This window comes from Lipotes vexillifer, unplaced genomic scaffold (assembly GCF_000442215.2).
Source record: "Lipotes vexillifer unplaced genomic scaffold, Lipotes_vexillifer_v1.1 scaffold937, whole genome shotgun sequence".
Classification (NCBI taxonomy): Eukaryota; Metazoa; Chordata; class Mammalia; order Artiodactyla; family Lipotidae; genus Lipotes; species Lipotes vexillifer.
In genome coordinates, this window is record NW_006795975.1 from 513,714 (window position 1) to 526,757 (window position 13,044).

General features: G+C 42.2%; 1 protein-coding gene across 1 annotated transcript in view; it reads right to left on the reverse strand.

The window, feature by feature from the left end:
• Nucleotides 1-5,674: 5,674 nt before the first annotated feature.
• Nucleotides 5,675-13,044, reverse strand: part of LOC103073558 (sulfated surface glycoprotein 185-like) — a 25,375-nt gene continuing 18,005 nt past the window's right edge. The window contains 3 exon segments of the mRNA XM_082931431.1: nucleotides 5,675-5,737; nucleotides 6,418-6,604; nucleotides 6,606-6,969. Coding sequence (XP_082787557.1) covers nucleotides 5,675-5,737; nucleotides 6,418-6,604; nucleotides 6,606-6,969 — 614 coding nt within the window.

Here is a 13,044-nt window from a genome sequence, read left to right on the forward strand (position 1 = left end):
ATATCACTGATGAACATAGATGCAAAAATCCTCAACAAAATACTAGCAAACAGAATCCAACAGCACATTAAAAGGATCATACACCATGATCAAGTGGGGTTTATTCCAGGAATGCAAGGATTCTTCAATATACGCAAATCTATCAATGTGATTAACCATATTAACAAATTGAAGGAGAAAAACCATATGATCATCTCAATAGATGCAGAGAAAGCTTTTGACAAAATTCAACACCCATTTATGATAAAAACCCTGCAGAAAGTAGGTGTAGAGGGAACTTTCCTCAATATAATAAAGGCCGTATATGACAAGCCCACAGCCAACATCATCCTCAATGGCGAAAAACTGAAAGCATTTCCACTAAGGTCAGGAACAAGACAAGGTTGCCCACTCTCACCACTCTTATTCAACATAGTTTTGGAAGTTTTAGCCACAGCAATCAGAGAAGAAAAGGAAATAAAAGGAATCCAAATCGGAAAAGAAGAAGTAAAGCTGTCACTGTTTGCAGATGACATGATACTATACATAGAGAATCCTAAAGATGCTACCAGAAAACTACTAGAGCTAATCAATGAATTTGGTAAAGTAGCAGGATACAAAATTAATGCACAGAAATCTCTGGCATTCCTATATACTAATGATGAAAAATCTGAAAGTGAAATCAAGAAAACACTCCCATTTACCATTGCAACAAAAAGAATAAAATATCTAGGAATAAACCTACCTAAGGAGACAAAAGACCTGTATGCAGAAAATTATAAGACACTGATGAAAGAAATTAAAGATGATACAAATAGATGGAGAGATATACCATGTTCTTGGATTGGAAGAATCAACATTGTGAAAATGACTCTACTACCCAAAGCAATCTACAGATTCAATGCAATCCCTATCAAACTACCACTAGTATTTTTCACAGAACTAGAACAAAGTATTTCACAATTTGTATGGAAACACAAAAGACCCCAAATAGCCAAAGCAATCTTGAGAACGAAAAACAGAGCTGGAGGAATCAGGCTCCCAGACTTCAGACTATACTACAAAGCTACAGTAATCAAGACAGTATGGTACTGGCACAAAACAGAAAGATAGATCAATGGAACAGGATAGAAAGCCCAGAGATATACCCACGCACATATGGTCACCTTATCTTTGATAAAGGAGGCAGGAATGTACAGTGGAGAAAGGACAGCCTCTTCAATAAGTGGTGCTGGGAAAACTGGACAGGTACATGTAAAAGTATGAGATTAGATCATCCCCTAACACCATACACAAAAATAAGCTCAAAGTGGATTAAAGTCCTAAATGTAAGGCCAGAAACTATCGAACTCTTAGAGGAAAACATAGGCAGAACACTCTATGACATAAATCACAGCAAGATCCTTTTTGACTCAGCCCCTAGAGAAATGCAAATAAAATAAAACATAAACAAATGGGACCTAATGAAACTTAAAAGCTTTTGCATAGCAAAGGAAACCATAAACAAGACCAAAAGACAACCCTCAGAATTGTAGAAAATATTTGCAAATGAAGCAACTGACAAAGGATTAATCTCCAAAATTTATAAGCAGCTCATGCAGCTCAGTAACAAAAAAACAAACAACCCAATCCAAAAGTGGGCAGAAGACCTAAATAGACATTTCTCCAAAGAAGATATACAGACTGCCAACAAACACATTAAAGAATGCTCAACTTCATTAATCATTAGAGAAATGCAAATCAAAACTACAATGAGATATCATCTCACACCAGTCAGAATGGCCAGCATCAAAAAATCTAGAAACAATAAATGCTTGAGAGGGTGTGGAAAAAAGGGAACCCTCTTGCACTCTTGGTGGGAATGTAAATTGATACAGCCACTGTGGACAACAGTATGGAGGTTCCTTAAAAAACTACATATAGAACTACCATATGACACACCAATCCCACTACTGGGCATATACCCTGAGAAAACCATAATTCAAAAGGAGTCATGTACCAAAATGTTCATTGCAGCTCTATTTACAGTGGCCCGGAGATGGAAACAACCTAAGTGCCCATCGTCGGATGAATGGATAAAGAAGATGTGGCACATATATACAATGGAATATTACTCAGCCATAAAAAGAAACGAAATTGAGCTATTTGTAATGAGGTGGATAGACCTAGAGTCTGTCATACAGAGTGAAGTAAGTCAGAAAGAGAAAGACAAATACCGTATGCTAACACATATATATGGAATTTAAGAAAAAAAATGTCATGAAGAACCTAGGGGTAAGATAGGAATAAGACACAGACCTTCTAGACAATGGACTTGAGGATATGGGGAGGGGGAAGGGTAAGCTGTGACAAAGTGAGAGAGAGGCATGGACATATATACACTACCAAACGTAAGGTAGATAGCTAGTGGGAAGCAGCCGCATAGCACAGGCAGATCAGCTCGGTGCTTTGTGACCGCCTGGAGGGGTGGGATAGGGAGCGTGGGAGGGAGGGAGACGCAAGAGGGAAGAGGTATGGGAACATATGTATATGTATAACTGATTCACTTTGTTATAAAGCAGAAACTAACACACCGTTGTAAAGCAATTATACTCCAATTAAGATGTGAAAGAAAACAAAAAAGAAAGAAACAACTCCAGATCTGTGCAACCATCACGGACGAATCTCTACAACAGGTGACAGCAAAACAGTGCATGTTGCATGATTCCATTTATGTGAAATTCTAGGACAGTCGGAACCAATCTGTGACCATAAATCAGAACAGTGGGGGAAGTAGGGAGTGGTGCAGGATCGTCTGGAAGAAGCACACTTTCTGGGTGATGATAAGTTCTATATTTCATCAGGGTGAGGTTATGTGCAGGTGTATGTTTGTCAAACTCATCAAACTATGTATTTACGATCTCTACCTTAAGATCTTGTAATAGGAGTGGGGCATGCACCTGGCTGTTTGCAAGCGACTGGTAGCAGTCCTGCTCAGCCATTGGTCGGGGTCATTGTGGGCCCCTCCCCCAAGTGAGCAACCATAAACAGTCCTGCTCAGCCATTGGTTGGCACTGAAGTGGGCCCGTCCCCCTCCCCTTCCTCTGTATAAAAAGAGCCTGAATTCGGACTGAGGGAAGATGGTTTTTTGAGACACTAGTGTGCCATCTTCTTGGTCTGCTGGCTTTCCAAATAAAATCATTATTCCTTGCCCCAACAACTGATCTCCCAATTTATTGGCCTGTCATGTGGCAAGTAGAGCAAGCTTGGTCTCAGTAACAATCTGTGTGTAAACTAAACCTCAGAGAATAAAATAAAATAGTGAATTCCCTGGCAGTCCAGTGGTTAGGACTTGATGCTTTCACTGCCGAGGCCAGGGTTCAATCCCTGGTCAGGGAACTAAGATCCACAAGCCACGTGGCCAAAAATAAATAAATAATTTTTAAAATAAATAAATAAAATAAAATATGTGTGGGTGTTCTGTAAGCTCTTCAATTTTATACTTAAACTTTCTGAAATCCACCGCCTTTATTAAATACTTATGTAACTGTAAAATATTATAGGTCTTTTAGATATGAGCAAAAAGAGATATCACTTGAAAGGTTACTAACTCAACTATTACCTAAGTAAGGATCGTAAGAAGTGCATTTATTTAATGAGTTAAATAGTTTCAATTTATTTATATTTTAATTCCTTCTATATGCTCATGGCATAACTTGAGAGCTCTGTGTTTTTAAATTTTAAAAACAGGGCTTCCCTGGTTGCGCAGTGGTTGGGAGTCCACCTGCCGATGCAGGGGACACGGGTTCGTGCCCCGGTCCGGGAAGGTCCCACATGCCGCAGAGCAGCTGGCCCGTGAGCCATGGCCGCTGAGCCTGCGCATCCAGAGCCTGTGCTCCGCAACAGGAGAGGCCACAACAGTGAGAGGCCCGCGTACCGCAAAAAAAAAAAAAAAAAAATTTAAAAACAGAAAAACATCAGTGGGTATAAAGTACAATTAAGTACTTGAAGCTAGTTTGGAAAAGTGGTTGCAAGATTAGCCAAAAACAGTAAATGACCCAAAAATTATTTTAACTTCTAATACTAAGCAGAGTTACGTTGGCTCTTTCCATACAAACCACACCCCTGTCATTCCCTCTGATTCAGGCCCTACTGATCTTTTATTTTTAAGTTCTGTAGATTCCCAATTGGCTTTCCTAGTTTTACTGTCATCTTCCTTGGATCCATTTCAAGTCACCGTATTAATCTTGAAGCCCAGCCTGAGCACTGCATGCCAGACATCACAATTACGGTCAAGGTCAGCTCCCTGGCCTGGCATTCAAAGACTGGTGTTGGTCTGATCGCAGACTGCCCGCCAAGGCACCTAATCTCAAGGCCACTTTTCCCCCTGGCCTCCCATCACCCACAGATCTCTGCACTGAGGCGGCTCAATGGAGCTCCCATTCCTGCCCCTGGGCTGCTGTTTATGCTGCCTGTGCATCTGAATTTGATATCACTTTGTCCCCACCTTACCATTACCAAATTCATCCCAGCTTTCAAAATCCACTTTAGCCATCACCTCCCTGTCAAGGAAGTTTCTCATTGTGCTCACCCAGAGTAATCTTTCTGTGTTATAAACACTCATTACATTGTATGCCCAGTTTCTTATCATAATCGCCACTCTCTGTCTTATATTGTGAAATGGTTTGGACTCCAGCTCAAGACAGAAATACTAGCTTCAAAACATATCTCCCCAGCTGTCAGAATTTAGGCAAGTTACATCATCTCTCTATGCTTCTGTTTCTTCATCTGTTAAAAAATAAATAAATAAAAATAGTACCTCTCTTATAAGATGGTTGTGAGTGGGAAATTAGATAATGTACATATAATGTACATAAACTACTTAGTCTGACACATTAAGAGTTTAGTAATATTTATGCCAAAATCTGCTAGCTAAAGGAGAATCAATTCTCTAATTTATGGAACTATATTCCAACAACTGAGAGAACTTGTAAATGGAAAGTTTTTGAGGAACCATCATGATATCCAAGAAGGTTAGAGGTAGATAACTTTTGCTGGAATTTCCCAAATAGGGCATAAGTTAGGTTTTCAAAACCACAGAATGGTGATGTTAATTCTAGGTAGGAAGAGTCTGGTGAAAAAAACAAAGCAACACAAAAATCCAAAAAAGGAGAAGTCATCTAGGTACCAAAGAGAAATGAAAACACATGTCCACACCAAGACTCAGACATGAATATTCAAAAGAGCTATATTCATCATTGCTCAAAACTAGAAACAAATGTCTACCAACAGGAAGTGAAGAAAGAAAGTGTGTTCTATCCCTGCAACAGAATACCGCTCGGCAGTAAAAAGCAACACAGTCCTGGGAGAGCAGCGACATGGATGAGCCTCAAAATCATTGTGCTGGGCTTCCCTGGTGGCGCAGTGGTTGAGAGTCCGCCTGCCAATGCAGGGGACGTGGGTTCGTGCCCCGGTCCGGGAGGATCCCGCATGCCGCGGAGCGGCTGGGCCCGTGAGCCATGGCCGCTGGGCCTGCGCGTCCGGAGCCTGTGCTCCGCAACGGGAGAGGCCACAACAGTGAGAGGCCCGCACACCGCAAAAAAAAAAAAAATCATTGTGTTGAGTGAAAGAAAGCAAACACAAAAAAAGTACATACTGTATGATTCCATCTGTAACACGCTCTAGATAAAGCAAGTAACCTATGGTGACAGAAAGTTCAGAGGTTGCCCGCTGACCAGGGATGGAAGGGAAGAGTTAAGGAGAAGGGGAATGAGGAAACCTTGAAAGGTGGTGGAAATGTCCTGTGTCCCAGTTATGGTGGTGGTTTCAAGGGTCTATACATAATTCTGTCAAAATGCATCAAATTATACATTTTATTTTTTTAATTTTATTCAAGTATAGTTGATTTACAATGTTGTGTTAATTTCTTCTGTACAGCAAAGTGACTCAGCTATACATATATATATATATTCTTTTCCATTGTGGTTTATTATAGGATATTGAATATAGTTTCTTGTGTTATACAGTAGGACCTTGTTGTTTATCCATCCTATATATAATAGTTTGCATCTGCTAATCCCAACCTCCCAATCCACCCCTCTCCCATCCCCGTCCCCCTCGGCAACCACAAGTCTGTTCTCTGTATCCGTGAGTCTGTTTTTTTTTCATAGATACGTTGATTTGTATCATATTTTAGATTCCACATATAAGTGATATCATATGTCAAATTATACATTTTAAATGGGTGTAATTTGTTGTATGTGAACTGTACCTCAGTCAAACTAACTTCTGAGAAAAGAAATCAAAATACGAAATGATATTTTTAAGTCGGTAAGAGTGTAAAAAAGGAGTAGGGCTGATTGGGACACAGTACATTTTCACTGAGAAAATGTTATATTTTCCTGATAATTTTTCCTTCCCCGACAGGGCTATTGGGTTGCAAGATCTGGGAACTACCGCAGAAGTTGCTTCATTTGAAGATGCTAAAGAAGCTTTAAATTCATGTAATAAAAGGGAAATTGAGGGCAGAGCAATCAGGCTGGAGTTGCAAGGACCCAGGGGGTCACCTAATGCAAGAAGCCAAGCATCCAAAACTCTGTTTGTCAAAGGTCTGTCTGAGGATACTACAGAAGAGACATTAAAGGAGTATTCGTGCAAGGATAGTCACTGACTGGAAGACTGGATCCTCCAAGGGCTTTGGTTTTGTAGACTTCAACAGCGAGGAAGATGCCAAAGCTGTCAAGGAGGCCATGGAAGATGGTGAAATTGATGGAAACAAAGTTACTTTGGACTGGGCCACGCCTAAGGGTGAAGGTGGCTGTGGAGGCCAAGGTGGTGGCACAGGTGGCTCAGGTGGATTTGGTGGCAGAGGCCGGGGAGGCTTTGGAGGAGGCAGAGGAGGAGGAGACCACAAGCCACAAGGAAAGAAGGTGAAGTTTGAAGAGTTCCTTTTATCTCTGCCTTCTCCTCTTCCATTTGAAAGAAAGGACTCTGAGATGTTTACTGTGTTACCTGCTCAATGACGGAGCCTTCTGAGGACATTCCAAGACAGTATACAGCCCTGTGGTCTACTTGGAACCCCGTACTGATAACATTTCAAGGGAGATAACCCTGTTGGTGTTGACTGGATATTTGTATAAACTCTTTAAAGAGATGAGTGATAGAGCTAACCCTTGGAAGTGTTATTTTCATGATACGCTATTGGGCCAAATGAAGTTTTGCCAACTGGGGCACAACAGTTGGAGAGCTGAGTGGTGATTCCTGTGTCACCCGAGAAGATCTCCAGTGGCAGGTCACAGGGCTCTACATTCAGTCTATTTAACATTTTTGTCAATTATTTGCCTGACCACCTAAGAGCACAAACATCAACTTTGGGTTGACTGAACATTACTATGTCAGACAAGAGATGATGATCTAAATTATCTTATAGGCTAAAGCAGTAGTTTAGTTCTAACAAGGTGAAACTTTACAAAGACAGCTTCAAAGCAGCTGAACTGAGTTGAAAATTCAGCTTTCTGAACATGAGATACAAGTGCCATGCCATACCAAGAGGACAGTAGAAAAAGAAGATTTAGAGGCATAATCAATAATAAGTACAGTGTCAATTAACAATGAAATGTAACTTTTAAGGAAGTTAACATGGCCTTGGGTTGTATCAAGAACGATGTAAGCTTTTATAGAAAGGAGGTGAAAATCTTGTTCTATATTCCATAATACGCTTATATTAAAATATTGCATTATGTTCTTGGTAGGATACTTGGTGGGGGAGAGATTAAAACTAGATCAGAGGAGGGGAATAAACAGTATTTTTCTAATCCATGGTTCCCTTAAGGACAGGGTCTGTGTCTTAGTCATCTCAGCCTCACTACACCCATCGCAATTCCTGGCATGACTGTGATTATAGCTGTTCAAGTAAATTCTGTTGGCACCTTGATAAGACTTGGATTGATGCCATATAAAGTAGTGGGAAAGGGACAAGGGCTTTTCAGCTGAGAAAAGCCTGAAGGGTTGGGAGGAGGGGTGAGGCAAGGCAACAGGACAAGATGCACCTCTGGGAACTGAGGTGGGTTACAAGTGGCTGCAAGATCTTTGTCAAGTCCCTCCATCAAGAAACAGAGCTACCAGTGTGTCTTTTTGTAAAAGCTTTATCACACACAGGAATTTCTCTGGGGCACATTCTTAGGAATAGAATTTAGGGTTATAGAGCATTTTGAAATGATCTTCAAATGAGACACTGCAAAATTTGACTGTAAAGTATCTCACAAATGTTCTTTTTCATTGAGTTGTTATGGACATATAATATATTAGTTTCAGGTGTACTACATAATGATTAAGTGTTTTGCAAATTTCCTTCTCACTAAAATTACATCTGATCCTTTTTTCTCCATATGCTGGCCAACATGCAAAATTACATCACTATCAAAATATATGACATCTGACAGTTCCGAAATGTTATCTCCTTTTAATTTGAATTCCCTTATTACAAGGTTGAACATCTTTTCATATACTTTATTCGCTATTGGGTTTATTCTCCAAGTTTACAGTCACACCTTCTAAGCATTACTTTCTATTGGTTCCTTTACTTTATTTCATTTATTCAAATCTCCTTTATATATTCTAGATATTAATCCTTTTAAATATTTATACACTTTACCTCCTTTCAAATTTTGTCTATTTATGGTATAGGAAAATTGTTTTCAGTGGAAGTTTACAAGTCATGTAAAATGTATTAATAAAATGTATTAGGGGCTTCCCTGGTGGCGCAGTGGTTGAGAGTCCGCCTGCCGATGCAGGGGACACGGGTTCGTGCCCCGGTCCGGGAGGATCCCAGGTGCCGCGGAGCGGCTGGGCCCGTGAGCCATGGCCGCCGAGCCTGCGCGTCCGGAGCCTGTGCTCCGCAACGGGAGAGGCCACAACAGTGAGAGGCCCGCATACCGCAAAAAAAAAAAAAAAAAAAAAAAAAAAAAGTATTAGTATTTTCCTCTAAAAAAAAAAAGAAGAATAAGGGGAGCTATATTTCCCACCCCTTGAATCTGGGGCTGACTCTATGACAACTTTGACCAAGAGAATGCAGGGAGAGTGAAACGGTGCCAGTTCCAGGCCCAGTCTTTTTTTTTTTTTTTTTAAGATTTATTTTATTATCTATTTTTGGCTGTGTCGGGTTTTAGTTGTGGCATGCGGGATCTTCGTTGAGGCATGTGGGATCTTTTGTTGCAGCGTGCGGGCTCTTCATTGTGGCGTGAGGGCTTCTCTCTAGTTGTGGCGCGCCGGTTCCAGGGCACGTGGGCTCTGTAGTTTGCAGCACGCAGGCTCGAGTTGAGGCGCGTGAGCTCAGTAGCGGTGGTGCATGGGCTTAGTTGCCCCACCGCACGTGGGATCTTAGTTCCCTGGCCAGGGGTGGAACCCGAGTTCCCTGCGTTGCAGGTCGGATTCTTTACCACTGGACCACCAGGGAAGTTCCCAGGCCCAGTCTTTAAGAAGACTGGCAGCTTCCATTTCCTCCCATTTAACACCCAGCCACCCTGTTAGACGGACTGTCAAGCAGCTACAAGGACAGGCCCACACGCAGCAGAACTGAGGCACCCAGTCAGCCACCCTGACTGCATTCCCTGCCAGCCCACGTAAGTGAGCCACCTGGATGTAGATCCTTACTTCACTGAGCTACCCTGGCTGACACCACATGGAGCAAAAATGAGTTTTTCCCTGCTTGGTTTCGCCAGGCTGCAAGATCATTAGCAGAAAAAAGTTACTGTTATTGTGCTGAGCTGAGGTAGTTTGTTAGGTGGCAAGAGGAAATTGAAACAGTAAACATCTTCAAATATATGAAGAGCTCTCTTAGACATGGCCCCTTGGGCTGGAATTAGAACCAATATGGAGAATTAGAACCAATATGCATACCTTGGAGAGACTCATGGAGAGGCAGGCTGGAACTTCCATGATAAGACTAGGCAGAGAAATCTAGAAGAGGGTACCAGAGTTGGACTCAGCTGGCATTGGGACTGGACTCAAAGAAATAAACCAAGAATCTAGATTAGAATGCTCAGGGGACCATGGCTAGCTTAGACTCAGTCTCAGATGGCACCAGTGTCCAAGGTTCCACCTGCAGTAGCAGATAGGGGCATCACAGCATCATGGGGAGGACCATTCAGGTTGAATCCATCCATCCACTGGCTGGGGAAAGACAGATGGGAAAGGACCGGAAGGTTGTCAGGGCCCCAGTCAAGGTGAGATCAAGGGAACACCAGAGAGAAGCAGAGGCACAAGAGCTGGGCAGCAGAGTGGGAACATGAAAGGTGTAGCTTGGGATAGGGACACACCTTAGACCTGCCTGACATTAGCCATGGTCTTGATCCCATCCTCTGATAGGAATGCAAATCTTAATATGTCATCAGGCTGGAATAAAATTAGCTCAGAAACTAGCCAGCTGAGGAACTGGCTCGGGAATTGGAAGCGGCAAGTAGATGGAAAGCAGCTCTTCAGAATCCTCATCTATATGGGAGTCAGACAAGAGGATTCTGAGGGGAGCTAGTGAAAAAGAAACACAAGAGGGCTTCCCTGGTGGCGCAGTGGTTGACAGTCCGCCTGCTGATGCAGGGGACACGGGTTCGTGCCCCGGTCGGGGAGGATCCCAAATGCCGCGGAACAGCTGGGCCCGTGAGCCATGGCCGCTGAGCCTGCGCGTCCGGAGCCTGTGCTCCACAACGGGAGAGGCCACAACAGTGAGAGGCCCGCGCACCGCAAAAAAAAAAAAAAAAACACACACAAGAAAGAACTTTCTCAGTCTGAGGGGTGTATACCTGTGATTGCAAAAACCTCAATTACCACCTGCCAGGAGAGCTACAGAGAAGATGCATTCATCTGACAAGAACTACATCAAACAACTTTCAAATTCCCAGCCAACCTAAGACTTTCTCATGTTGAAAATACACAATAAGAGGGCAAACTGCTTGCACAGAGTATATAGGTACTCAACAAGGGAGGAGTGGATGGATGGACAAATGGACACACATGTGGACAGACAAACGGATGGATGGACACACATACGGATGGAAAAATAGATGGATGGATGGCCTGATGGACACACGTATGGACAGACAAATGGATGGATGAAGGTGGATGGATGAATGGATGGACACATGCATGGACAGATAAATGGATGGACTGATGGACAGACACATGTATGGATGGACAAATGGATGGATGGACAGATGACACATATGGAAAGACAAATGGATGGATGGAGGTGGATGAAGAGATGGATGGATGGATGGATGGATGGATAACGTAGTCTGACATTTGCAATACTCGGCAGAACCTGTCCATGGACACATTAGCGCTATGTAATAAGCTGCTCTCCAGAGGAAAAAATAAAATGTATTTGCGCCTCAAAGAGTTTGCCAAACACTTATCTTGAGTGCACAAATGTATGCTGCATTTTTGTGCTTATGAAAACAATTTCCTAAGAAAATTAAATTTCATATGAAAATCTCGTTATTCGTTTTGACTGGCTGAATCTAGCAGGTATCACCTGTCTCATGCAGAACTCAATAAATTCAGTGCAGCTCTGTTCTGACCATCAAGAACTCCAAGCCCCAGGGCAAAAGGAGAAACTTGAGCTACAGAAAAGCAGTGACCAGCCAGCATCCAAAACTCTTTCCTCTCAGCTGATTTCTCATTCACACTTGGCTTGACATGCCTTGCACCTCTTTTTTATGTCCTATCACACACCGTCAATATGGGACGTTTCTGCCGGTCTCTGTCACAGAGTGTAGACTGTCCCCTCAATAACAGAGCTCTTCTGGGCAAAGGTTTTCTGTACATAAATTTTCTAACACCTTCCTATACAAAGAGCATCTTGCTCTCTAAGGCAGAGGATGATGCTCTGAGTTCTAGGGAGGGGTTTATAAGTTTTTTTAACCACAACCTAGAGGCAGAAAAACGTTTTACATCACAACCTAGTACACAGAATACATATAAAACAATATTTACCTAACCATGTGCCATGAATTCTAATATTTCTTATTTTATTTCATTTTAAGCCACTGATCAGAACCCTCTCATCTGATTTTATGACACACTAATGCATGGAGACTGGTGTTCTGAAAGGCACTGCTTAAGGATAATTATCAATTAGTACTTATAGGGAGTGTAGACCAAGCACCCCAAAACTGTTATCAACATGAGAAGCAAAGCCCAGACCCCCACCCCAAAACCTATAAATAATGTAACCATTTTATAAGAATGAAATTACTGAGTTAATACATCATGGATGAGATTAGCTAAACGTAGCAATTAATGCAAACCAACTTAGGGCTGCAGGGATTTGCAAATATGGAAGTCCAATCAAGGTGTCCTGGATTATCATTCTAATGTGGAGACCTGACAGTTTTATTTTGCCTTGTCTGGAGAAAGGGCCATCCAGGGCCTCTGATCACGAATATACAGCCTGCTTGGCAGCTTGGGAACCAGGGCAGTAGAGCATCTGTCTCGTGGCTCAGTGATGCTCATCACTTTCTCTTCATCTGGATCCTCCATCCATCTTGGGATTTAAACACTTCTTTCCTACACGTTTCCCTAAAGCAGTCAGAAGACACTCCCCAGCTAATACGAATTTCTCACTTGTTCCCCAGTTATATTTTTCATTGTAAATGAATAATTTGGAATCTTGGTTCATATTTGTCAGTCTTGTGGGTTTGATTATACAGTCCTTTCCACACCGAGTGAAATATCAATGTTGTGCAAGGCAAAGACCCAGACTTAGGACAGGGCAGCCCTGCTGGGTCAATGACACTCAGGAGACAGCCTGCCTGGGCAGCCCGCCAACCTCCCTCAAAACAACCCCTCTCTCAACTCCATCACTCTACCTGGAACAAGTTACTCAGAGGTTGATAAATGACAAACCAAATATAAACGTATTGGTTTTGCGGAGAAAAGCATTGGCTTAGCGCTCCTCTAGCCAGCTGGAGGGAAGGAGCATCACTGAGACCCAGGCAAGTTTGCTTTCCTACACTAGGGCTGTGCGTGGGCCAACCTTGCACAGACTAAAGTGGAAATATATATATATATATATATTTTTTTTTTTTTTTT